The sequence below is a fragment of the Girardinichthys multiradiatus genome, chromosome X (genome assembly GCF_021462225.1).
Source record: "Girardinichthys multiradiatus isolate DD_20200921_A chromosome X, DD_fGirMul_XY1, whole genome shotgun sequence".
Taxonomy (NCBI): domain Eukaryota; kingdom Metazoa; phylum Chordata; class Actinopteri; order Cyprinodontiformes; family Goodeidae; genus Girardinichthys; species Girardinichthys multiradiatus.
In genome coordinates this window covers 21,354,582-21,378,230 of record NC_061817.1, presented here as the reverse complement: position 1 = coordinate 21,378,230, position 23,649 = coordinate 21,354,582, and the positions used below count along the sequence as shown (strand labels likewise).

General features: G+C 40.0%; 1 protein-coding gene across 5 annotated transcripts in view; it reads left to right on the top strand.

Annotated features, from left to right (window-relative positions):
- LOC124862752 (centrosomal protein of 112 kDa-like) overlaps positions 1-23,649 on the top strand; it is a 194,053-nt gene that overhangs the window by 43,634 nt on the left and 126,770 nt on the right. For all 5 annotated transcript variants that reach the window (XR_007036996.1, XM_047356857.1, XM_047356856.1 and 2 more), the window contains 8 exons: positions 4,471-4,570; positions 4,928-5,046; positions 6,298-6,441; positions 13,638-13,792; positions 14,525-14,654; positions 14,739-14,831; positions 14,952-15,011; positions 18,438-18,517. Coding sequence is in view for 4 of the 5 variants with exons in the window: in XM_047356857.1 (XP_047212813.1) it covers positions 4,471-4,570; positions 4,928-5,046; positions 6,298-6,441; positions 13,638-13,792; positions 14,525-14,654; positions 14,739-14,831; positions 14,952-15,011; positions 18,438-18,517 (881 nt within the window). In the remaining variant the exon portion in view is untranslated. The remainder of the gene's footprint in view (positions 1-4,470; positions 4,571-4,927; positions 5,047-6,297; positions 6,442-13,637; positions 13,793-14,524; positions 14,655-14,738; positions 14,832-14,951; positions 15,012-18,437; positions 18,518-23,649) is intronic.

Genomic DNA, 23,649 nt, shown 5'->3' with positions numbered 1-23,649 from the left:
TGCCTCAACCTGACACTCTGCCATCGCCTTTGGTTCCAAACTCTGAAAAGAAAAACAAAAATCTCTTTGGGGTGGTGAAATGGAAAAAAATTGGGTATGCCTAAATGTTTCGTGACCTTTGCTCCAGGCGCTCAATCGTCCTTTCATCTCCTCCATCCCGTTCACGCCAGGGTGATGACAGGCTTGGCTAATAAGGAGCGTCACTGGCTTCTAGAGTCGGACAAAAAAATCACATCTCTTATGTTTTTCTGCCATTCCCAACAGGAAAAACTTGTTTGTATAGACTTGTTCTGTAAAAAGATATTTCATTTTTCCATAGTTCCCAGTGATTTGAGTTCCAGGTCTAAATTATTGCACAGAAAAGACTTTTTCTTGTATTGCATATTAATTCCCAAGCAGTGCAACTGAGCTAACGTGCTAGGAAAGTTATCTGCAGTATTTCCATTATTGGAGCTGCAGCTCGCTGTCGCCTAATTGAACTAATTGCACCCAGATGGCAGCAGCAAGCAGATGCTTACCTCATCACCTCAGGACAGGTGGTTCACTCACCTGCTATTTTACGCCGATTGTCTGTGGCCTCCTAAGGAATAGAAATGCATAAAGAATATTTTCTGATTATACAGTGAATGTTCTGATGTATACATGTACATATAGAAAACATGTATAGTTCCTTTTTTTAGGAAATATCTTTAATATTATTTATCATGTGTCATGAATACAAGCGCAATGCTCTTTTATTTTAATGTTTCTGATGTGAACAAAGTCTTCCTTTATTTTTCTATGTGCACGCCATTGTTTAAAAAAAGTTAAGCATGGTTTGTAAATCTATTAGATAGCAAACCCACACTTGTCAGAGTTTGGTTGGGGTCACAATCTTGGGTTTGCATCAAGGTGGTTTGTCTTGTGCAGTTATCCAGTACAAGCTGAAGTCAGGAACAGGTATCTTAAAGGATTTGATTGGATGATTTATCCCGGGTGCTTCATTTTGTCATTACCTTGTTGAATATAGCAATGATTATATCGGTTACGTTTTACTCTGTTGTCCCCCACAGTCTCCACATCATTATCCTTGAACTTAAGCATCTTGGTCACCAAGAACTATATCAGTTTGAGTATAATAGACCATCTAACTGGCCAAATGTTTTATTGCAAACAGAGGTTGATAGCATGACGCCTGATATAATGCACCCAAGCAGACGTTTGCTGTAACAATTTTGCACACATTAAAATTCTGATAACATTTACTGTTTGCTATATTATGCAGATCCACACCTAAATTATAATTACACACCTATTTGCGTGTGCTTAATGTTTTTAAATTTGAGTTTGTGTGTTCTTCTAAGTCTCAGCCCAGACGCAAAGACAGATCCGTCCCTTCAACTCAATTCAGTTTTATTTATATAGCGCCAATTCACAACACATGTTGTCTCAAGGCACTTCACAACAGTCAGGTACATACATTCCAATTAATCCTAACAATTGAACAGTGCAGTCGGAGTTAGCTTTTTATACAAATTGGATAAAAAGTTTTTCTGTCTAAGGAAACCCAGCAGATTGCATCCAGTCAGTGACTTGCAGCATTCACTCCTCCTGGATAAGCATGTAGAGACAGTGGACAGTCACTGGCGTTGACTTTGCAGCAATCCCTCATACTGAGCATGCATGTAGTGACAATGGAGACAAAAAACTCCCTTTTAACAGGAAGAAACCTCCAGCAGAACCAGGCTCAGTGTGAGCGGCCATCTGCCACGACCGACCGGGGGTTAGAGAGAACAGAGCAGAGACACAAAAAGAACAAAGAAGCACTGATCCAGAAGTACTTTCTATGGGAAGGAAAAGTAAATGTTAATGGATATAGCTCCTTTAGTTGTTTCACCTAGAAATAAAGAACAGATAAACTCTGAGCCAGTTTTCAAGGTTAGAGTCTGAAAGAGAGCACATAGAGTTAATCACAGTAAAAGCTCAGTCAATCGCTATATCTAGGAGAGAGAAAGGGTTAAACACTAAAAGACAGGGCTATGTGGATCATCGGTAGAGGGTGAGCATTAAGTTGTTGCCAGCAGAAGCTCGGGCGATTCCCCTCTCCAGAAAGGTGTCACAGGTAGACACAGAGCCAGGCCAGGTGTAGCTTCTAGGAAGAGAAAAGAGAGAACAAGGTTAAAAGCTGAAATAACAGCAAACAATGCAAAATTGGAGAGTAGTGTGAGAATGTAGCAAAGAGGGTGAAAGTGGTCGTTATGTCCTCCAGCAGCCTAAACCTATAGCAGCATAACTACAGAGATAGTTTCAGTTCAGATTATTTAGTTAAACGGCACTTATTTACAACAATGTCGTCTCAAGACAAAGGGTCCCACTGATGGTCATTGTTATACTAAAAACCACAATGATTGGGATACCTCTCTCTTTCAGATTGACCATAACCATTGGAAAAGAGAAGGGGTCATACAGGTAGCAGAAATGGAGGGTGTGTTTGCACCTCATAACTGAGTCAGTTTAGGCTAAACCTGACTCCCCCTTACTCCATCCAACAGGGAGGGAGGAAGGCGGAGGTAAAAAATAAGGAAGATAGCTCAGGATAACCTAAGCCACTCTAACTATAAGTTTTATCAAAAAGGAAAGTTTTAAGCCTAGCCTTAAAAGTAGACAGGGTGCCTGCCTCACGGACTAAAACTGGGAGCTGGTTCCACAGGAGAGGAGCCTGATAACTAAAGGATCTGCCTCCTATTCTACTTCTAGAGACTCTAGGAACCACCAGTAAACCTGCAGTCTGAGAACGAAGTGGTCTGTTAGGAACATATGGAACCATCAGATCTCTGATGTATGATGGAGCTAGATCATTAAGGGTTTTATATGTGAGGAGGAGAATTTTAAATTCTATTCTGGATTTAACAGGGAGCCAATGAAGGGAAGCTAAAATAGGAGAAATATGATCTCTCTTTTAATTTTCATCAGAACTCTTGCTGCAGCATTTTGAATCAGCTGAAGGCTTTTAACTACATTTTGTGGACATCCTGATAGTAAAGAATTACAATAGTCCAGCCTTGAAGTAACAAATTCATGGACTAGTTTTTCAGCGTCACTCCTCGATAGGATATTTCTAATTTTGGCAATGTTCCAGAGATGAAAGAAGGAAATCCTAGAAACCTGTTTAATGTGGGATTTAAATGACATGTCCTGGTCAAAAATAACACCAAGGTTTTTTACTTTATTATCAGAGGTCAATTTAATGCCATCCAGGTTAATTCCTTCAAATTGTGTCTTTCTTTTCTGATGCAGTTTGCCCACATTTAAAAGAGGCATTGTTCATGCATTTAGAGAAAGTTAGTCTCCATTAAATTATTCTCGTCCCCATCATGCAAGGTGGGTAATCAGTTGGGAAGAATTATTATGAATCATTTCATTGTCTTTAACAATTAACATTAAAAACATCCACATTACTTATGGATTTAGAAACACTTCTTCAGTCTCGATTTATCTCTGATACAGTCAGACGTCCTTAAAGCCCATAAAAATTAAATATCTTTCTTTATGGACAGTGGTGAAGTTGTTTGCACTGTTGCCTGGCAGCAAGAAGGTCCTGGTTCCTATCCCGGCCTTGGGTTTTCTACATTGAGTTTGCTTGTTCTCCATGTGAGTGCGTAGATTTTCTTAGGGCACTCCGGCTTCCTTCCACAGTCCAGAACATGAGGTGAATTGGCCACTCTAAACTGCCCTTAGGTATGAGTGTGTGTGTGTATGGTTGTTGGTTCTGTGTCTCTGTGTTGCACTGTGATGGACTGGCGACCAGTAAAGGGTAAACCCCGCCTCTTGCTCAATGATCCCTATAGACAGGCGCCAGCCCTTCTGGATGAGCAGTGATAGACAATGGAAAGATGGATGGATCTTACTTTATCCCTTAAAATGCGACCTGATGCATGAATAGATGAAAGTTGTTCTCATCTGATGGACTTGATGGGCATGTTTGGGCATATATTTAGGGCAGCCTGCTTTGTGAATCTGTTGCAGAAATAAATCAAGTAGCACGTGGAAAACAGTTGCAATAAATGCACTGCATTTAGCACTGCTTTGTTAATGTCTAAAATAGATGCAAAAAGTAATCCGAGCACTTTTACATTCATGCTTACTTTGTCACAAACACCTCTCTCACATTTTCAGCTGTTATTACCGTTATTAGGGATGTTTTATACATTACATGTGTGCTGTGTGTGTGCTTCCTAATGCATGGGATTTTATCTGGCAATTAGCATAAATAAACAAAAATAAGACCGAAAGCTGAATGATTGGGTACTGACATGCTGAACATTTGGTTTACAGATGAATAAATGCAATTTCTTACTTTTGCATTAAGTTTGAACCTACTTCCATTAGGCAAAGATAAAGAATGCAGCAAAACCACACTTTTAATGCTAAAATACAGCCTGACTGTTTCTGTATAGTCCTGAAAACAGTCTTTATCCTGACACTCTCTAGATTCTGGACCGAAAAAACCGTGAGATTGAGGAGATAAAGAGTGTGTACCGGGCTAAGCAGAAAGAATCCGAGGAGATGATCCGAAAGCTTGAAAAGAAAGGTGAGAGGTGACGTGATTGCAATGTTAGCTGGAAGGATGTTTACCGTAGTGTCTCTGAACACTCAGAGTAAAAAGCCTAGAAAGGTAAAATCCCACAGCAGACCATACTGGTGCAGAGTGATGTTCTCCAGCTGTGCTGTTCAGTCTGCGCTACAAGCACATCATTTTTGCTTTTTTCCATAAAGAGTTTAGTAACTGTTTCAGTTTTGTACCTTACTTTTATTTTCTGCATGTTTTCAGTTAACTTACGGACACTATCGGTTCCCACAAGTACATTTCTATTTGCATCCATGTTTTTTCCCACTTAAGGAAAGACCTGACTCCCTTTTGTGTGTTTGTGTGAAAACTCTCCCACAGTTCAAAGTGTTCTGCGGGAATCCCAGGTCATCTGTAAGAGCAAAGAGAAGCAGATAGCGGAGCTGAAGAAGATATCTGATCAGAGTGCTGACTCTGTAAAAAACGAGTGGGAGAAGAAGGTGGGATACTCTGCAGTCCTTCGTTGTTTAAGCTGCCTAAAGCCAGAGGAAAACTGCTGGGTAGCGGGAGACCTCTCTGCAAGGAACTAGGCTGTACTGGTTGAGAAAACAGATTAATTCCTTTCTGCTTATCTTTCTTTGGGCTTTTAGTGAACATTTTGGTCCAGTCCACATGTTGCTCCACTAATTTCTTCAGGGTTGCTGACTGTCTTATGCAAGATATTAAAAAGTATTGGAAATCTTCTGAATTACTGGTACTCTTCCAGTTGTATTAAACAAATTGATAACTTTCGGGCATTTTTTCTGACGTTATACCCCTAAACTTTTTCACATTTTGCCACATCACAACCACAAACTTCAATGTAGTTTAAAGGATTTTATGTGATAGACCAACACAAATATTTGTGAAGTAGAAGGAAATTGCTACACAGTATTTAAGATTTTGTACGTGAGGTGTGCATTTGAGTCCGTACTCTTACGGCGCAGTTAAAGTTGCCAGTATTTGGAGTAAAGTATGTCTCTAACAGGACTTTTATGGGTTTTATGGTGACATTAAATCTCACACAGGCAGACTGTTTACTCATTAGGGAAGTTCTGAAGGGTTCTAATACCCTTAATTTTAGGTAAGGTTATCAGATGAAAGGGGTCTTTTGAGATTTTTGTTTTGTAAAAGAATTTAAAAAAATGACAAAAGGTTTCAGAGGAGGGAATAGTTTTGGAAGGCATAGTATCAAACAGACTTTTTGTAACGTATTCTTTCCCATGAAAATTATCTTCCTAACTTAGGTTATACAGATCCTACAGTGTTGAAACAGTTGTTTATGTCACTTGAAGAAATTTTTTGTGAGTTGTTAGAGAAAAAGCCTTTATAATTTTGAAAATTTACACTTTTTTTTTCTTTCTTCAGAACATCTTGAAAATTCGCACCAATAATTAAAAGTCCAATTTTTTATTTATTTGACAAGCTCTCTGGCATATTTTTCAAATTAATTTTCATTCATCTCTTTTGTCTTCAATACTAAAGCAAATTCTTATTCAATGTGAACTGTAGCCCATGTGCTGTGGCACTCAGTGACACTTCAAAGAATTAAGTTAAACAAATTTATTTATTATTGATCAACGGAACAACTGTGGCTGTTTTGGGGAAACGGATGAGGAGTGGATGAGTTATGTCTCCTGGCTTTTTCATGAAAAAGCAAGTCATCTAAATTCAAGGGGTGTATAATATGTTGCTTTTCTCTTCCTTTTCAGTTACATGCAGCTGTAGCAGAGATGGAGCAGGCAAGGTTTGAAATGCAGAAGAAACACACTGAAAACATCCAGGGGCTGTTGGACGACACCAACCACAGGCTGGCTAAGATGGAGTCTGAGCATAAGGCTCGTTCTCAGGCTGCTGTAAGTACTGCAAAAGAAAGGTGGAAGTAGTTCAATGAAGTGCAAGAATATGACGAGGTTTTAAAATGTTCCATTTGATTAAGTTTTACTAACCGCCCCCACAATTGATTACTGCCAGACTTGTAGAACCAAGAAATAATTTAAATAGAACCATTCTGACAACATGAAGTAGGCTTAGTGATCTCAACCAGCAAAAAGCATCATGTCCTGATCTAAAGAAATTCAAGAACAGAATCAAACTCACTGACATCTGTAGTCTGGAAAGGGTTACAAAGCTGTTTCTAAACCTTTGAGGCTTGAGTGAAGCACACAGTAAGAGCTATTATGTACAAATGGAGAACACATGGAACAGAGGTGAACTTTCCCAGGAGTCCCAAGAGCGCTTCAACTACTCATCTGGGAAGTCAAAAAACAACCCAGAAAAAGCTCTGCAGGCCTCTGTTTCCTCAGTTAAGGTCAGTGTTCATAATTAACCAATAAGAGTGTCTTGGCATAAAATAGCATCTATAGAAAGGTTCTAATGCCAAAACCACTACTGACCAAAAGCAATACAAAGATTCATCCTACATTCTCCAAAAATACCTAAAGAAACCCCAAGACAAAACAGAACTGGAGCCTTTTGGACAGCACATGTCCCATTACATCTAGCTTAAACCTAACACAGCATTTCCGAAAAGTACATAAATATACCTATAGTCAAACATGGTAGTGTGATGTCTGGGGCTGTTTTCTTACTCCAAGATTTGGACAACTCACAGTATTTTAAGAAACAATTCATTTAGCTCCTAACTAAATAATGTCTATCTATCAGTTCCTAACCTTAAGTCGGGGGCACTTGGGCCATGTGGCAGGAAAATAATTCAAAAGCACACCAGAAAGTCCACTTCTGAATGGCTTAAAAAAACACATGAAGGTTTTTGAGTGGCCTAGTAAAAGTCTTGACTTAAATCTGACAGGGTGTCCATTATGGGGGGAATTTACTGCCCAAAATCAAGAGCACATATTTTCAATTTGAGAGCATGATTTCATTCTGCTTGTACGCAAACTTAGATTCAAATTCACTAAAACATCTCATATTAAGCAACTTTTGCTATCTGATCATTAATTGAAAAATTGTCAACTAATTAATCGATCAGAAAAATAATTGTTAGTTGCCAACCTCACTTCACTATATTTTACATTAGATTACGACTGCAGAGACTATAAAGTTGACTACAATAATCAGTTGACACAATTATCTTGAGTTTATCTTTTTATATATTCTTTAAACTTTTTAAAATATTACAGTTGTTTTCTTCCAAATTGCTCAGATGTCTACTGGACCAGGAGGAGGATTTAGGAAAGTTTTTATCCATATTTGTGCTTAAATCTCTTACTTTGTTTAACTCTGCATGTGTACATCAGTCACAAATCTAATAATAAAACATCCAGCCTCTTCATTCCACGCCTTGAATGAAAGGAGGCATCCTTTAACATCTGGGTGGGAGTGACTGCAATTTTGCATGTCTGTCATCTCTTTAAAGGTCTTTGATCTGAGTCCATATTAAATCTTACTCAGTGCTAAGATCGTCCTCAAAGATGGGCTCGCTCACATTCGCACACACCTTCCAAAGCTGCAGGGTCTTTGATGTTATAAAAAAAGACTGTGGTGTCAAATGGGATTGTGCACATTTTATTAACAGGGCTCGTCAACACTAGAAGACAGTTAATTGAGCTGCTCTTTAAAAGGTATGTTATAGAGCTCTTGCATATATTATATAGGTTTAATGTTATCAGCATTATGGTTTTTCCATACATATCACCCATACACACGTATCGCTTCTGGCCTCAATTTATCAACAGGCTGACATTTCAGAGGCATCGAACATTGGATGGTGCCGAACCTATGGTAAGGCACTTTTTTTTAAATAATTAAGGACAGACAGGATCCAAGAGAATAAAAAGAACCTCTTTGTCACGGAAAATTAGTTGCCTTCCTGCCATGTGGTTGGCTTGATCTTCAGACATAGTCAGGATGGCTTGATTAAAGTGGACGCTGAGTTGCTGCAGTCCCTACAAGGGGCAGATTTGGCATCTGGGACAATTAGGCGTCTGGAGGCATTTAGATGCCTCTGAGACTGGACAGCTTTGCTGAAATCCACAGACACCAACGTAATGACTAATGATAACTAAAGCAGTCAATATCCATGCAGTTTGGAATTGCAGTTTTCTAAGCACAGCACCTTGCAAGATCACTCATAGACATTGAACTTTTTCATATGTTGTCACATTGCAACCACAAACATTCAATGGATTTTATATCGAATTTATATCGATTATTTTCAAGTCATAACAAACAGAAAATAACTCCTTTCTGTGAAGCGGAAAAAAACAGACACAAAAATCTGAAAAAACAGTGCCGTCCATTTATATTCTGCTCCTTTGAAGCAATACTCTGTGCCAACAAGAGGTAGAGCTAGACTTTTTCGTTGTCATTTTGATGGACAGGGTAAAAAAAAGTCTTGTCGTAATGTTTTTTCCCCCCCGTCACTTTATCTTTAAAATGATAATAATTAAACATTCAATAGCATTTATTTTCATTCATTTTAATTAATTTTCAGTCCCAACGAGTTGGACAAAGAATCCACATCAACCAGATGAATTCGTGTAACTTTTTATCCGCAGTGACAAAAAACACGTCCCAGTAACTACATGTGAGCAATGAAATTAAATGATTGCACTTAAAATATGAACAGATCACCTGCTGTGCCCTGAATGCACAATCTCACAACTCCCGCTTAACCTCCTTGCTGCCGCTTGCTCGCTCTGTAGTTGCCGAGGGCTGATTGCTTGTTTGTTCTTCATCTTCCTCTGCATCATTACCTCTTTTTTCACCTCTTTTATCAACACCATCATTGTTGTTGGGCTTTTTGAAGAAACTTCGGACACTCAGCTGCCGTGACATTATTCCGAGTGAAACCAACGAGATCAAGGCAAACACCTCAGATTTTTTTTTTCCTAGACCATCTTCCTCTGTGTTTGCTGTGTCCCGACATGGCTTGTGACAAACATGACATTTTATGTCTTTCTTTCAACAAAGACTTTCTTCTTGCCACTATTCATTAGGGTCAGATTTGTACAGTGCATGCTAACAGTTGTCCTGTCAACAGATTCTCCCACCTAATTAATGGCTCTCTTCAGCTCCTCCTGAGTAACAATGGGTAAGGTGACAAGATTTCTGAAATCAAATCCAGGGACATTTCCAGCTTGGCAATTAAAATTATTAAATGTAATCAACATATAAGGAAATATCTTTAAATATTTATTCATAATTAAACAATAGAAATCATGTATAATAGCAGGAAAGTGTCTATCTACCCTGTTGTTATCATTTCCTAAGAGCAATAAAACAAATAAAGCAATAGTAGTAGTAATGTCTGTCTTCTTTCCTCTTCTTTCCAATTTTGCTCTGCTGTTTCACTCTTCTCTATCTTTCTATTTTCCTCCTCTCTCCTCTTATATCAGTCTTTTACTATAAAAAGGAGACATAATATAATCACAATCTTCTCCAAAACATTAGAACATATAACCTACCGAAAAATATAAATTTAACAAATTAAATAAGATTTTTGTTTGAGGTACCCTTTAGAAATTGGTTATTTTTAGATAAGAAACTAGGATAATCCTAATATAATTTTATAAATATTAACGTTTCTTTAATTATTTGACCAGTTTCCTCAGCTGGTAAAACAACAAAGAAACCCACCTATTTTTACTTGGAGTTACAAGGTAATAAAACAGAAGAAATGCACATTTGACCATGTAATTATCTCTCCCTCCTTATTATTTTCAGTTCATGCAATTCTTGCCTTATTCAGTTTCCCTGTTATTGATTATTTTATTTTTGGTAAGGGACTTTTCAAATGTCCAAACCAAGTGAACAAACACCCCTCGGCCTAAAAGTATGTGTTCACATATTAAAACAATAAATTAACAAATCAACTAATAACTAGCTCTAAAAATAGAAGCTAAAGCTCACCAATACATTTTGAAACATCTTACTTCGGACGAATCCTTGTTGACATTGTAGTGCTCCACTTTACTTAAAGTGATTTCTCACTCTCTTACTCACTCAGCTGCAGCTACTCCCTATGCTCTTGTCTTGCCTTTTGTTGTTCTGTTCATTCATAAAAGCCTGGTTTATTTGCATTTGGATCCTCACCTTCAGTTAAACAAAACACATTCCAGCCCAATTTCCTGGGCACAGCGAATGTTGACACCACTAGTAATGTTTCATATGGCGACCCAAGCCTTCATCACGGGAAAGACAGCCCAGTTCAGCTCTTCTTCTACTATGTTTGTAACTGTGACAGCTGTTGTTGCGCCTGACATGCCCCCTCTACGCTTTCTACCCCCAGCTACTGTAATAACAGTCTACACGCAAAATCTTTTATTCTCCTTCACAAAACGTTAAAATCGGGGACATTTTGGGAACAGCTTTAGCTGGGGACATGTCGTCTAAAATGGGGACTGTCCCCGGAAATCGGGGACGTCTGGTCACCCTAACTATGGACCTCTCTGCTTCTACTCTGATTAATTCTGTTTTTAATTGGCTTGAAGAATATTCCAGCAAACATATACATAAACTCCCTTGAATGATAGGCTGCACGGTGGCGCAGTTGGTAGCACTGTTGCCTTGCAGCAAGAAGGTCCTTGGTTCAATTCCCGGCCGGGGGTCTTTCTGCATGGAGTTTGCATGGTCTCCCTGTGCATGCGTGGGTTCTCACCGGGTACTCCGGCTTCCTCCCACAGTCCAAAGACATACCTGTTAGGTTAATTGGTCTCTCTAAATTGCCCTTAGGTGTATGAATGAGTGTGTGCCTGGTTGTTTGTGTGTTGCCCTGCGACGGACTGGCAACCTGTCCAGGGTGTACCCTGCCTCTCGCCCATAGACTGCTGGAGATAGGCACCAGCTTCCCCGCGACCCACTATGGAATAAGCGGTAGAAAATGACTGACTGACTAATTAAACTTTTTCCTTGTATCACAAAGAGTAGAAAACAGGGAGTTTCCTTTTAATAATTTATTCTCTCTTAAATGCATGCACTCCAGACATCACTGTGGTCATGCAGGTATTTGAATGTATGACGTATGATTCTAAACATTCAGAGCTTAATAATTTATTTTAAATATTTAGAGAAGTGAGCAGAGAGACTTAAAAGACAAAGAAAAGAAAAGCTGCAGAAATCCACAGCTGAGAAGGGAAAATCTGCTGACAGGACAGCTATTAGGAATTTTCTTCTTAAACATGGCCTTTTGGAAGAGTTGCAAACTTTGTGAATTGTTGATGGGGAGCCAGAAGATTTGCAAATTGCTGCAAGCCATGTAGGGGACCCAGCAAACTGGAAGAAAGGTGCTCTGGTCAAATGAGACCACAATGAAACACTTTGTGTGATGAAAAAAAAACACTGCACATCACTCTGAATACAGCATTCCCATAGTGCAGCATGGTGGTGGCTGCACCATGGTTTGACGCTTCACCTTCTAATTGGACAAAACATGTTAAATACATGGCCACAGCTATAATAAACTGGCTTAGATGAAACATCTAAATGTGTTAGAATGACCCAGTTAAAGTCCACACCTAAATCTGATTTGGAATATGTGGCAACAGTAATGTTCATGGATATGCTCTGTCCAATCTGACTGAGCTTGAATCATTCTTTAAAGAAGAAATGACAAAAATCTAAGTCTCTAGATTTAGAAAGCTAGTGGCGATATACACCCCAAACAATTAGAAGCTGTAACTGTAGTAAAACATGGTTCTACAAACGATGTATTCAGGGGGTTCTGAATACAAATGCATTTCACACTTTTCAGATCTTTCCTTCTAGTTTCCTTCTACTTTATACATATGCACCACTTCACAAGACATCCCAATAAAATTAACAGGAGTTTGTGGTTGTAAACAGAGAAAATATGAAAATGTTGAAGAGGCATAAATACCTTTGAAAGGTGTTGTGGCATAAATTAAGCTGGAGAAACGCTTGTAGCTCCCTGTTTGGCTGCCAGACTTTGACTATATAAAGCACCGATTCTCACTTTGGTTGTTTCTTTGCAGGTTTTCTGTGTCTGTTCTTAAGCTTAATTCATTCTGAAAGTCTGTATGAGAGCTAATTCCCCCACTGTTCATATCAGATTAGTGGCTCATGATATGTAATGTTATCATATTATAATGTACGTTGTTTAAGAAATCACCTCAAAGCAATGGTTTCAACCCTGCTGTTTGTCACTGTTCTGTGGTTCTTTAGTTTGTTTCTCCTACTTGGACACTAGACTTTGGTTCACATTATACATTCATGCACACAGCCTGATAAACCTCTGGAGATAACTGTTGATGCAGGCTGCCTTCCAGTTGCTGGCCTCGGTTCTGATACAAAAACTGCGAGGGGATGTCCATCACTATAAATGGCTTTTCAGCTGAAACTTCAAAGTCTGGATCACTAAATCTGTGAAAGGCAGCGGAGCGATTGATGTATCTTATATAGCCTGCACTTCTCATCAAGTAAGACTCCTTCTAAAACACCTAATTACTGGACTTAATTTGCTCTCACCAAGTGTGTCCAGGTGCACCCAGTCAAGGCTCAGTGTGCATACGTGCCTCCTCTCATCTGCTGCCAGGGAGCTAAGTGTCAGCACGCGGCCAAATCACAACACAGGCCCCTTGTTCCTTTTCTTAACACCCCTCAGCACTGACACAAAGAAAAAAATCTCTGTCACCAACCTCTGATGGGCACCGCCGTTCCCTCCTGTCATCGCTGGCCCATGTCAACATGTAGATCAGCTAGCACGCTCCATCTCTTATCCGCAGCCCATCATCGCCTTTATCTGCTGGGCTCGTGCTACATTCCATGCTGTTATATGCCTGCGTACAGAGACACACGTGCAAGCTGAAGAGTAGTTCTTTTCTTTATTGAAATACTAATCAAGTCAGAAAAAAATATTAATGAACAACAGAATAACTTCATTTATTTTTCATTAATCAGTTTTTGAGGGTTTTCAGAACAGGAATAATCCTTCTTTAATTGGGAGGAACCAGATTTCTGTGTCTGACTCGGAGAGCATGCTAATCCTCTACCTTGACATTATCTCATGATTCCACCCTCATTGGTTGATCATTTTTTAACTTTGTCCTTTTCTTGCATGTTTTTGGGCCAGGAGCAAAGAGTGCGTGAGATGGAGCAGCGAGTGAAGCAACAGTCGGTGGAGGTGGAGAAGGCCGACCAGTTCCAGCAGAAAGTGATGCAAGAGAAGGTCCGGTTGGAGGTCCAGACTGCGTCCCTGAGTGCTAAATTACAGGAGGCAAACAAACGGTATGGTGGGGTTGGGGGTGGATTTGTTAAATGCAATAATTTAGGGAGATATACAGTCTTGCAAAAGTATTTCTACCCCTTGAACGTATGAACGTCCCATCATAATTCAGTGTGTTGAACTGAGATTTTGAGTAGCGTAAAATAGGGGTAAAGTAGTACCTACTTTTTACAAATAATAATCTAATTTGTATTCAGGCCCACTTGAGTCAATACTCCTCAGTACAAGCACCACCTTTAGTAGGACCACCATCCATAGGTCTCTTGCAGTTTTGTACTTCTAAAGACTGAAATGTTGCACATTATTCTTTGCAACTTTGGCCAAGCTCAGTTGACTTTGTTGAAAAGCATCTGTGCACAGCAGTTTTCTCTTTACTTGAATTAGGCCGTTCTGTGCTTTGATCTAAACCAAAAAAAAAAAAAAATGTATGTCTGGTGTCCTATTCCTTCCACTGCAGATCTGAACAACTTTGTTTAGCTATCAATTAAAATCCCGAATAAAATAAAGAAAGGTGCATGTGCTTTTACAAGGCTTTCTATAAGAGAATTGATCAAATATTCTACGTATTTGAAAGTCTGAAGTCGATCTTCAGTCATATTCAGATTTTTTTGTCAGGGACAATGTGATCCAGTGAGTAGTTACTGACTCATCTCCCTGTTTTGTTTTACTGTTTGAAGATGTTTAAAAAAATAGCTTGCCAAGGTTGTTTTAACTGAGTCTTCGAATGTGTGCAGGATTACGATGCTGCAGAAGGAGAAAGAACAGCAGAGTGAGCAACATGAGGAGAACGTGATGAAGCTCCAAGCCAAACACGAGACAGACATTAGCCACCTATATCAGGAACATGCTCTGTCTGCTGCTAAGGTTTATATTACCATAACATGTCATCTGTTTTTAAATGTATTGCCCACTGTTTATTGAGGCAAAAAAACAAATCATCTCTTGCAGGCCACAGATGTGATAGAGGACTTGGAGAAGACTGTCGCTCACCTCAAGCAGCAGCTTCAGGAGAGCGATTACAGAAGACACCAACAAGTCAGAGTAAGGTTTACAAAGGGGTTTGATGTGAGCTCAAATACGTCACAGATTTTCTTTTCTCTGTGTAGCATGAATGTTGTGTTGTCTGTTGAACCACATGATATAAATGTTGCTTTCCTTCAGGATCAAGAGATGAAGTTCCAGCAAGAGAAAGATGAGCTGCAGGCTAACTGTGAGAAAAAGGTACATCCTCCAGTGACAGCCTCTCTGTGATCTACTACTTTATGAAAAATGTGGAAATATAATACTTTATTTGGTGCATATTTATTCTGTGGAGACAAAGGATTCAAAAGTAAGAATATTTTGTAATTTGCACTAATGTAACTCAATATTTGTATTAATATTTCACTGCTTTACGTTCATCATAGTTTCTGAGAACATCTAATCTATGACTTTCTGGTTCCCTTGTGCATAAATATAACACAACAAATAGGCTCAGTTGTCTTAGCCACCGGAAAATAGCCTTTAGATGTGGTGCGCCAACTGGTTAATTCTGAGTAATGCCAAAAAACAAAACAAAAAACAACCTTTTTGGCCCTACCATCACAAACATAAACATGTTGGATTTGTTCAGGGGGTACTGGGGCTTCAGCTGGAGCAGCTTTGGTCAGAGGAGACTAAGAGTGAACTTTTCTGCAAAAAAACATGCCAGTAAGGTTTGGAAACAAAAGATTTTTATATAGAAGAGCACCTCACACCCACTGTTAAACATGGTTGAGGATCAGCAATGCTGTGGGCCTGTGTCTCTTCCAATGCCCCTGGAAAAACCGAGAACATTTAAAATAAAAATCTGGTGCACTCTACTGGAAAACTGAAAAAAACATGACTAAAACAACACAGAACTGGTTCACTGGACAATAAATGTACATTCTTCCATAGCCAGCTCAGTCCGCATTAACAAAATCCTGTAGTAGATTTGTGAGGTGAGCTGAAATTTGATCATTTCTTATTGCACTTCATAGGAGAGATGAAGTGCAATAAGAAATGCTCAAAATTCTCTCTGTATGGATGCTGTTCCCCCCACACATCCCGTCTTTCTGTCAGGTGTGCCAATAAATGTGACCAGCATGTTTCCTTTGGTTTTTATTTCTTTATTTAAAGTTTTCTCTACCTTCTCTGTGATTAACAAGAGGAAACATAGACGTTATATTTATAAGTAGCACAGTAATTTCAGTATAAAACAAGCAGAGTTAGGAATGGGAAGCAAATTCTTTCAGAGTTCATTGCAATAGATTGCAGTGTTTTTTGAGGGATTTACTGTCCCTTTAGTGTACCCAGACGGACACTTAATTGCTTGTGCTTTCTACTTTTGAAAGCCATAAAGCATAGAGTCCTGGCTCATTGTTAATTAATCTGAGCTGGACCAGACCAGTGTAGGCCAGACGTCTCGGTTAAAGATCAAGTTTAAAGTCTGTGCTGCACCTGGGTCCTCTTCAAAGTGCCATTCCTACAAACTGTGTATTGGTGGAAGACCAGCATACTTGGGGCCCTTTGACTGATACGCCTGTAAAAACCTAGCAGGCCTTTGTACTCTTTATTCGGGGTCAGGGAGATATTTAATTAGGCCTCTCAGAACTTTAGTTTTTGATCTCTGCTTCTTATACAGGTCCTTCTCAAAATATTAGCATATTGTGATAAAGTTCATTATTTTCCATAATGTAAGGATGAAAATTTAACATTCATATATTTTAGATTCATTGCACACTAACTGAAATATTTCAGGTCTTTTATTGTCTTAATACGGATGATTTTGGCATACAGCTCATAAAAACCCAAAATTCGTATCTCACAAAATTAGCATATTTCATCCGACCAATAAAAGAAAAGTGTTTTTTATACAAACAACGTCAACCTTCAAATAATCATGTACAGTTATGCAGTCAATACTTGGTCGGGAATCCTTTGGCAGAAATGACTGCTTCAATGCGGCGTGGCATGGAGGCAATCCGCCTGTGGCACTGCTGAGGTCTTATGGAGGCCCAGGATGCTTCGATAGCGGCCTTTAGCTCATCCAGAGTGTTGGGTCTTGAGTCTCTCAACGTTCTCTTCACAATATCCCACAGATTCTCTATGGGGTTCAGGTCAGGAGAGTTGGCAGGCCAATTGAGCACAGTGATACCATGGTCAGTAAACCATTTACCAGTGGTTTTGGCACTGTGAGCAGGTGCCAGGTCGTGCTGAAAATGAAATCTTCATCTCCATAAAGCTTTTCAGCAGATGGAAGCATGAAGTGCTCCAAAATCTCCTGATAGCTAGCTGCATTGACCCTGCCCTTGATAAAACACAGTGGACCAACACCAGCAGCTGACACGGCACCCCAGACCATCACTGACTGTGGGTACTTGACACTGGACTTCTGGCATTTTGGCATTTCCTTCTCCCCAGTCTTCCTCCAGACTCTGGCACCTTGATTTCCAAATGACATGCAGAATTTGCTTTCATCCGAAAAAAGTACTTTGGACCACTGAGCAACAGTCCAGTGCTGCTTCTCTGTAGCCCAGGTCAGGCGCTTCTGCTGCTGTTTCTGGTTCAAAAGTGGCTTGACCTGGGGAATGCGGCACCTGTAGCCCATTTCCTGCACACGCCTGTGCACGGTGGCTCTGGATGTTTCTACTCCAGACTCAGTCCACTGCTTCCGCAGGTCCCCCAAGGTCTGGAATCGGCCCTTCTCCACAATCTTCCTCAGGGTCCGGTCACCTCTTCTCATTGTGCAGCGTTTTCTGCCACACTTTTTCCTTCCCACAGACTTCCCACTGAGGTGCCTTGATACAGCACTCTGGGAACAGCCTATTCGTTCAGATATTTCTTTCTGTGTCTTACCCTCTTGCTTGAGGGTGTCAATAGTGGCCTTCTGGACAGCAGTCAGGTCGGCAGTCTTACCCATGATTGGGGTTTTGAGTGATGAACCAGGCTGGGAGTTTTAAAGGCCTCAGGAATCTTTTGCAGGTGTTTAGAGTTAACTCGTTGATTCAGATGATTAGGTTCATAGCTCGTTTAGAGACCCTTTTAATGATATGCTAATTTTGTGAGATAGGAATTTTGGGTTTTCATGAGCTGTATGCCAAAATCATCTGTATTAAGACAATAAAAGACCTGAAATATTTCAGTTAGTGTGCAATGAATCTAAAATATATGAATGTTAAATTTTCATCATTACATTATGGAAAATAATTAACTTTATCACAATATGCTAATATTTTGAGAAGGACCTGTATTTTTCCTTTAATCGGGCGGCATTTCTTCTGCCTTTTCTTTAACTTCCAAGGTTGCAGGATTTAGACTAGTAAGTTATTACAATAGTTTATTTTGCATTTTTTCGTTTCCTCTGGAAAGATTCTTTTTAAACTTTTTTTTGAAGTGCAGTGTGAGCTAATGTGATGCAGTATCTGTCTATTAGAATGGCCCATATGGCTGCCATAGATCCAAAGTGTGAGACACTCTGAGCATCCAGACGGTACTTATGATGGGGTGATAGGGAGAAACGGTGAGAGCGTATGCAGAGGGTCACATAGGCAGCAGCGGATTTCCTGAGTGATGTTTGATGGTGTCTGCTTTAGCACTCACTTGAACCTCTATCTCTGTCCTACTTTTACTCTCTCTGTCTTTCAGGTGTTGGCAGTTCACAGTGAGGCTGAGAGGGAGAAAATAGAGGCCAAGAGGAAGATAGCTAAACTAGAAGATGCACTGAGGTACAGCAAAAAAGAAGTCTTATTTGTTGCATATATTGAAAATAAGGTTTGAAGTAGCTCAGTGTCAGTGCTAAACTGTAGCAAAATACAGATGCATCTTAGTAAATAAGATTATAAGCAAAATACATGTTTTTTTCTGCTATTTTAGATTAAAACTGCTCACATCAAAAATTAACTCTCATAAAACAGAGACATGTAACCCTAGTTAGAGTATGTCCATGTGCTGTACGGTATAAACACCCAATACTTGGTCGGGGCTCCTTTTGCACAAATTACTGCATCAATGCAGTTTGTTATGAAGATAATCAGCCTGTGGTTCTGCTTTGGTGTTAATGAAACCCAGGTTACTTCAATACCTGCCTTCAGCTCTTTTGCAATGTTGGGTCTGATGTTTGTTATGTTCTCTCAACAATAACGCATGGATTTTTGCTTGTGAATCTTGTCTGACCACAGTTTTTCCTTCCACTCAACGCTCAATTGATACTCGGTAGAGCACTCCATAATCAACGATAGTCTACCAAATTAATAACAATAAACAACTGAAATATATTATTCTGTTAGTAGTGAATCTGTATATTATGAGGTAAACCTTTTGAATTAAACCACAGATATTCTGATTTATTGAGATGCAACTGCAGCATTCAGATATACAGGTCCTTCTCAAAATATTAGCATATTGTGATAAAGTTCATTATTTTCCATAATGTCATGATGAAAATTTAACATTCATATATTTTAGATTCATTGCACACTAACTGAAATATTTCAGGTCTTTTATTGTCTTAATACGGATGATTTTGGCATACAGCTCATGAAAACCCAAAATTCCTATCTCACAAAATTAGCATATCATTAAAAGGGTCTCTAAACGAGCTATGAACCTAATCATCTGAATCAACGAGTTAACTCTAAACACCTGCAAAACATTCCTGAGGCCTTTAAAACTCCCATCCTGGTTCATCACTCAAAACCCCAATCATGGGTAAGACTGCCGACCTGACTGCTGTCCAGAAGGCCACTATTGACACCCTCAAGCAAGAGGGTAAGACACAGAAAGAAATTTCTGAACGAATAGGCTGTTCCCAGAGTGCTGTATCAAGGCACCTCAGTGGAAAGTCTGTGGGAAGGAAAAAGTGTGGCAGAAAACGCTGCACAACGAGAAGAGGTGACCGGACCCTGAGGAGGATTGTGGAGAAGGGCCGATTCCAGACCTTGGGGGACCTGCGGAAGCAGTGGACTGAGTCTGGAGTAGAAACATCCAGAGCCACCGTGCACAGGCGTGTGCAGGAAATGGGCTGCAGGTGCCGCATTCCCCAGGTCAAGCCACTTTTGAACCAGAAACAGCGGCAGAAGCGCCTGACCTGGGCTACAGAGAAGCAGCACTGGACTGTTGCTCAGTCGTCCAAAGTACTTTTTTCGGATGAAAGCAAATTCTGCATGTCATTCGGAAATCAAGGTGCCAGAGTCTGGAGGAAGACTGGGGAGAAGGAAATGCCAAAATGCCAGAAGTCCAGTGTCAAGTACCCACAGTCAGTGATGGTCTGGGGTGCCGTGTCAGCTGCTGGTGTTGGTCCACTGTGTTTTATCAAGGGCAGGGTCAATGCAGCTAGCTATCAGGAGATTTTGGAGCACTTCATGCTTCCATCTGCTGAAAAGCTTTATGGAGATGAAGATTTCATTTTTCAGCACGACCTGGCACCTGCTCACAGTGCCAAAACCACTGGTAAATGGTTTACTGACCATGGTATCACTGTGCTCAATTGGCCTGCCAACTCTCCTGACCTGAACCCCATAGAGAATCTGTGGGATATTGTGAAGAGAACGTTGAGAGACTCAAGACCCAACACTCTGGATGAGCTAAAGGCCGCTATCGAAGCATCCTGGGCCTCCATAAGACCTCAGCAGTGCCACAGGCTGATTGCCTCCATGCCACGCCACATTGAAGCAGTCATTTCTGCAAAAGGATTCCCGACCAAGTATTGAGTGCATAACTGTACATGATTATTTGAAGGTTGACGTTGTTTGTATTAAAAACACTTTTCTTTTATTGGTCGGATGAAATATGCTAATTTTGTGAGATAGGAATTTTGGGTTTTCATGAGCTGTATGCCAAAATCATCCGTATTAAGACAATAAAAGACCTGAAATATTTCAGTTAGTGTGCAATGATTCTAAAATATATGAATATTAAATTTTCATCATTACATTATAGAAAATAATGAACTTTATCACAATATGCTAATTTTTTGAGAAGGACCTGTAGTTAAAAACAAATAAGTTTATGAGACGCTTTATTGGTTAATAGTTCTTGCTCATAGCCAAATGTTTGACACACTGTGGGGGTCAAAGCACTGATATCTTGGCAGATCTGGCTTTACTTCCTGCAAATTCCTAAAAGTTAAACATCTGGACTGCAAGAAATAAAAATTCAGGGAAACCTTTGGCCAATATGCCATCCAGTGCTTAGCCATTACTGTCCTAATCGAACAGTAACCAAAGTATCTTAAGTTTGGTGACAGATAGTGAGTGAAAGTCACATCCTAGGCTCTGAAACCTAAAGAAGATGGAGTATTCTATTTGTTTCAGAGTTACATCACACACTCCAGCCTTAACTTTCTGAATTTTACCTTTATTAGTGAGTTGTTTATATCTGACTTCAGTCTTTGATCATGAGAAGAACAGTGGGTATGAATTTTGATTTAAGGTGGAGTTTAGCTTTAACAAGCCAATCCTTTGATCTTTTTATATAACTGAGTTGAACTGCCACATCTGAGGGCTTTGAAAGTGTTTCACATGAGACCTTTAGTTGTGAGTGTTTGCTATGTTTTAAACCCAGTTAGTAATCCTAGACGTATTGCAATGCTGGCATCCTAGATAGCCATCATTTTCAAAAATAGAAGTTAACCTAAGATATAGTTTAAAATTCTTAGTGCTTTTTTTATTTTTACCTTGTTTTTGATGTTTTTAAATTGTAGAAATATTATGTAAGTCAGCTTCAGCTTCCTCCTTAACCTGTTAGCGAAATTGGTCTCTCAGAATTGCTTTAGTATGAGTTACTGTTTGCATGGTTGTTGTTCCTGCATGACCCTGTGCTGCTCTGTGAAGGATTGGTGACTGGGATCCAGCCTCCTGCCCTATGGCTGCTGGAGAGTAAGACCAGCCTCCCCGCGACCCTGCAAAACTATGCGAGTAAAGGCGTGAATATATTTGGTTTTTTTTCCACACCTTTACTGAAAGCAAAAGCACCAACCTTACCACTTTGAGTCTCTACTGCTGCCTCAAAGAGAATATCTGGGGCTTTCGATTCTCTCATGTTTTTATTCTGTGGGTCATATCTTGACTGAAGTGTCATTATTCTCAAAAATGCATCGCGGTGAAACAGGAGGGTCTATATCAGGGCAGTAAAACATGTACTGTAAAATCTTGCCCTTTTTTCTTCTAAGTACATCTGAAGCAATTGTAATGAGTTTAATTTAATAGTAAATTAACATTTTAAAAAGCATGTCCTGCTCCTCTCCTTTAGCTTTATCGAACCTCTTTTTCCAGAGCTACATTTAGTTTCATGCAAATGTATTCATACCCCTAAAACTTTCTCACATTTTGTGACTTTATAAGCAGATGAATGAAATTATTTTATTGGGATTTTGTGTGACAGAATAACCCAAGATATCACATAATTAAAAGCATGAAAAATGCTAGCTGTTTTGCAAACATTTTACTAATTAAATTCTGCGAAGCAAGACGTGCATTTACAGGTCCTTCTCAAAATATTAGCATATTGTGATAAAGTTCATTATTTTCCATAATGTCATGATGAAAATTTAACATTCATATATTTTAGATTCATTGCACACTAACTGAAATATTTCAGGTCTTTTATTGTCTTAATACGGATGATTTTGGCATACAGCTCATGAAAACCCAAAGTTCCTATCTCACAAAATTAGCATATCATTAAAAGGGTCTCTAAACGAGCTATGAACCTAATCATCTGAATCAACGAGTTAACTCTAAACACCTGCAAAAGATTCCTGAGGCCTTTAAAACTCCCAGCCTGGTTCATCACTCAAAACCCCAATCATGGGTAAGACTGCCGACCTGACTGCTGTCCAGAAGGCCACTATTGACACCCTCAAGCAAGAGGGTAAGACACAGAAAGAAATGTCTGAACGAATAGGCTGTTCCCAGAGTGCTGTATCAAGGCACCTCAGTGGGAAGGAAAACGTGTGGCAGAAAACGCTGCACAACGAGAAGAGGTGACCGGACCCTGAGGAAGATTGTGGAGAAGGGCCGACTCCAGACCTTGGGGGACCTGCAGAAGCAGTGGACTGAGTCTGGAGTAGAAACATCCAGAGCCACCGTGCACAGGCGTGTGCAGGAAATGGGCTACAGGTCAGCATTCCCCAGGTCAAGCAACTTTTGAACCAGAAACAGCGGCAGAAGCGCCTGACCTGGGCTACAGAGAAGCAGCACTGGACTGTTGCTCAGTGGTCCAAAGTACTTTTTTCGGATGAAAGCAAATTCTGCATGTCATTCGGAAATCAAGGTGCCAGAGTCTGGAGGAAGACTGGGGAGAAGGAAATGCCAAAATGCCAGAAGTCCAGTGTCAAGTATCCACAGTCAGTGATGGTCTGGGGTGCCGTGTCAGCTGCTGGTGTTGGTCCACTGTGTTTTATCAAGGGCAGGATCAATGCAGCTAGCTATCAGGAGATTTTGGAGCACTTCATGCTTCCATCTGCTGAAAAGCTTTATGGAGATGATTTCATTTTTCAGCACGACCTGGCACCTGCTCACAGTGCCAAAACCACTGGTAAATGGTTTACTGACCATGGTATCACTGTGCTCAATTGGCCTGCCAACTCTCCTGACCTGAACCCCATAGAGAATCTGTGGGATATTGTGAAGAGAACGTTGAGAGACTCAAGACCCAACACTCTGGATGAGCTAAAGGCCGCTATCGAAGCATCCTGGGCCTCCATAAGACCTCAGCAGTGCCACAGGCTGATTGCCTCCATGCCACGCCGCATTGAAGCAGTCATTTCTGCCAAAGGATTCCCGACCAAGTATTGAGTGCATAACTGTACATGATTATTTGAAGGTTGACGTTTTTTGTATTAAAAACACTTTTCTTT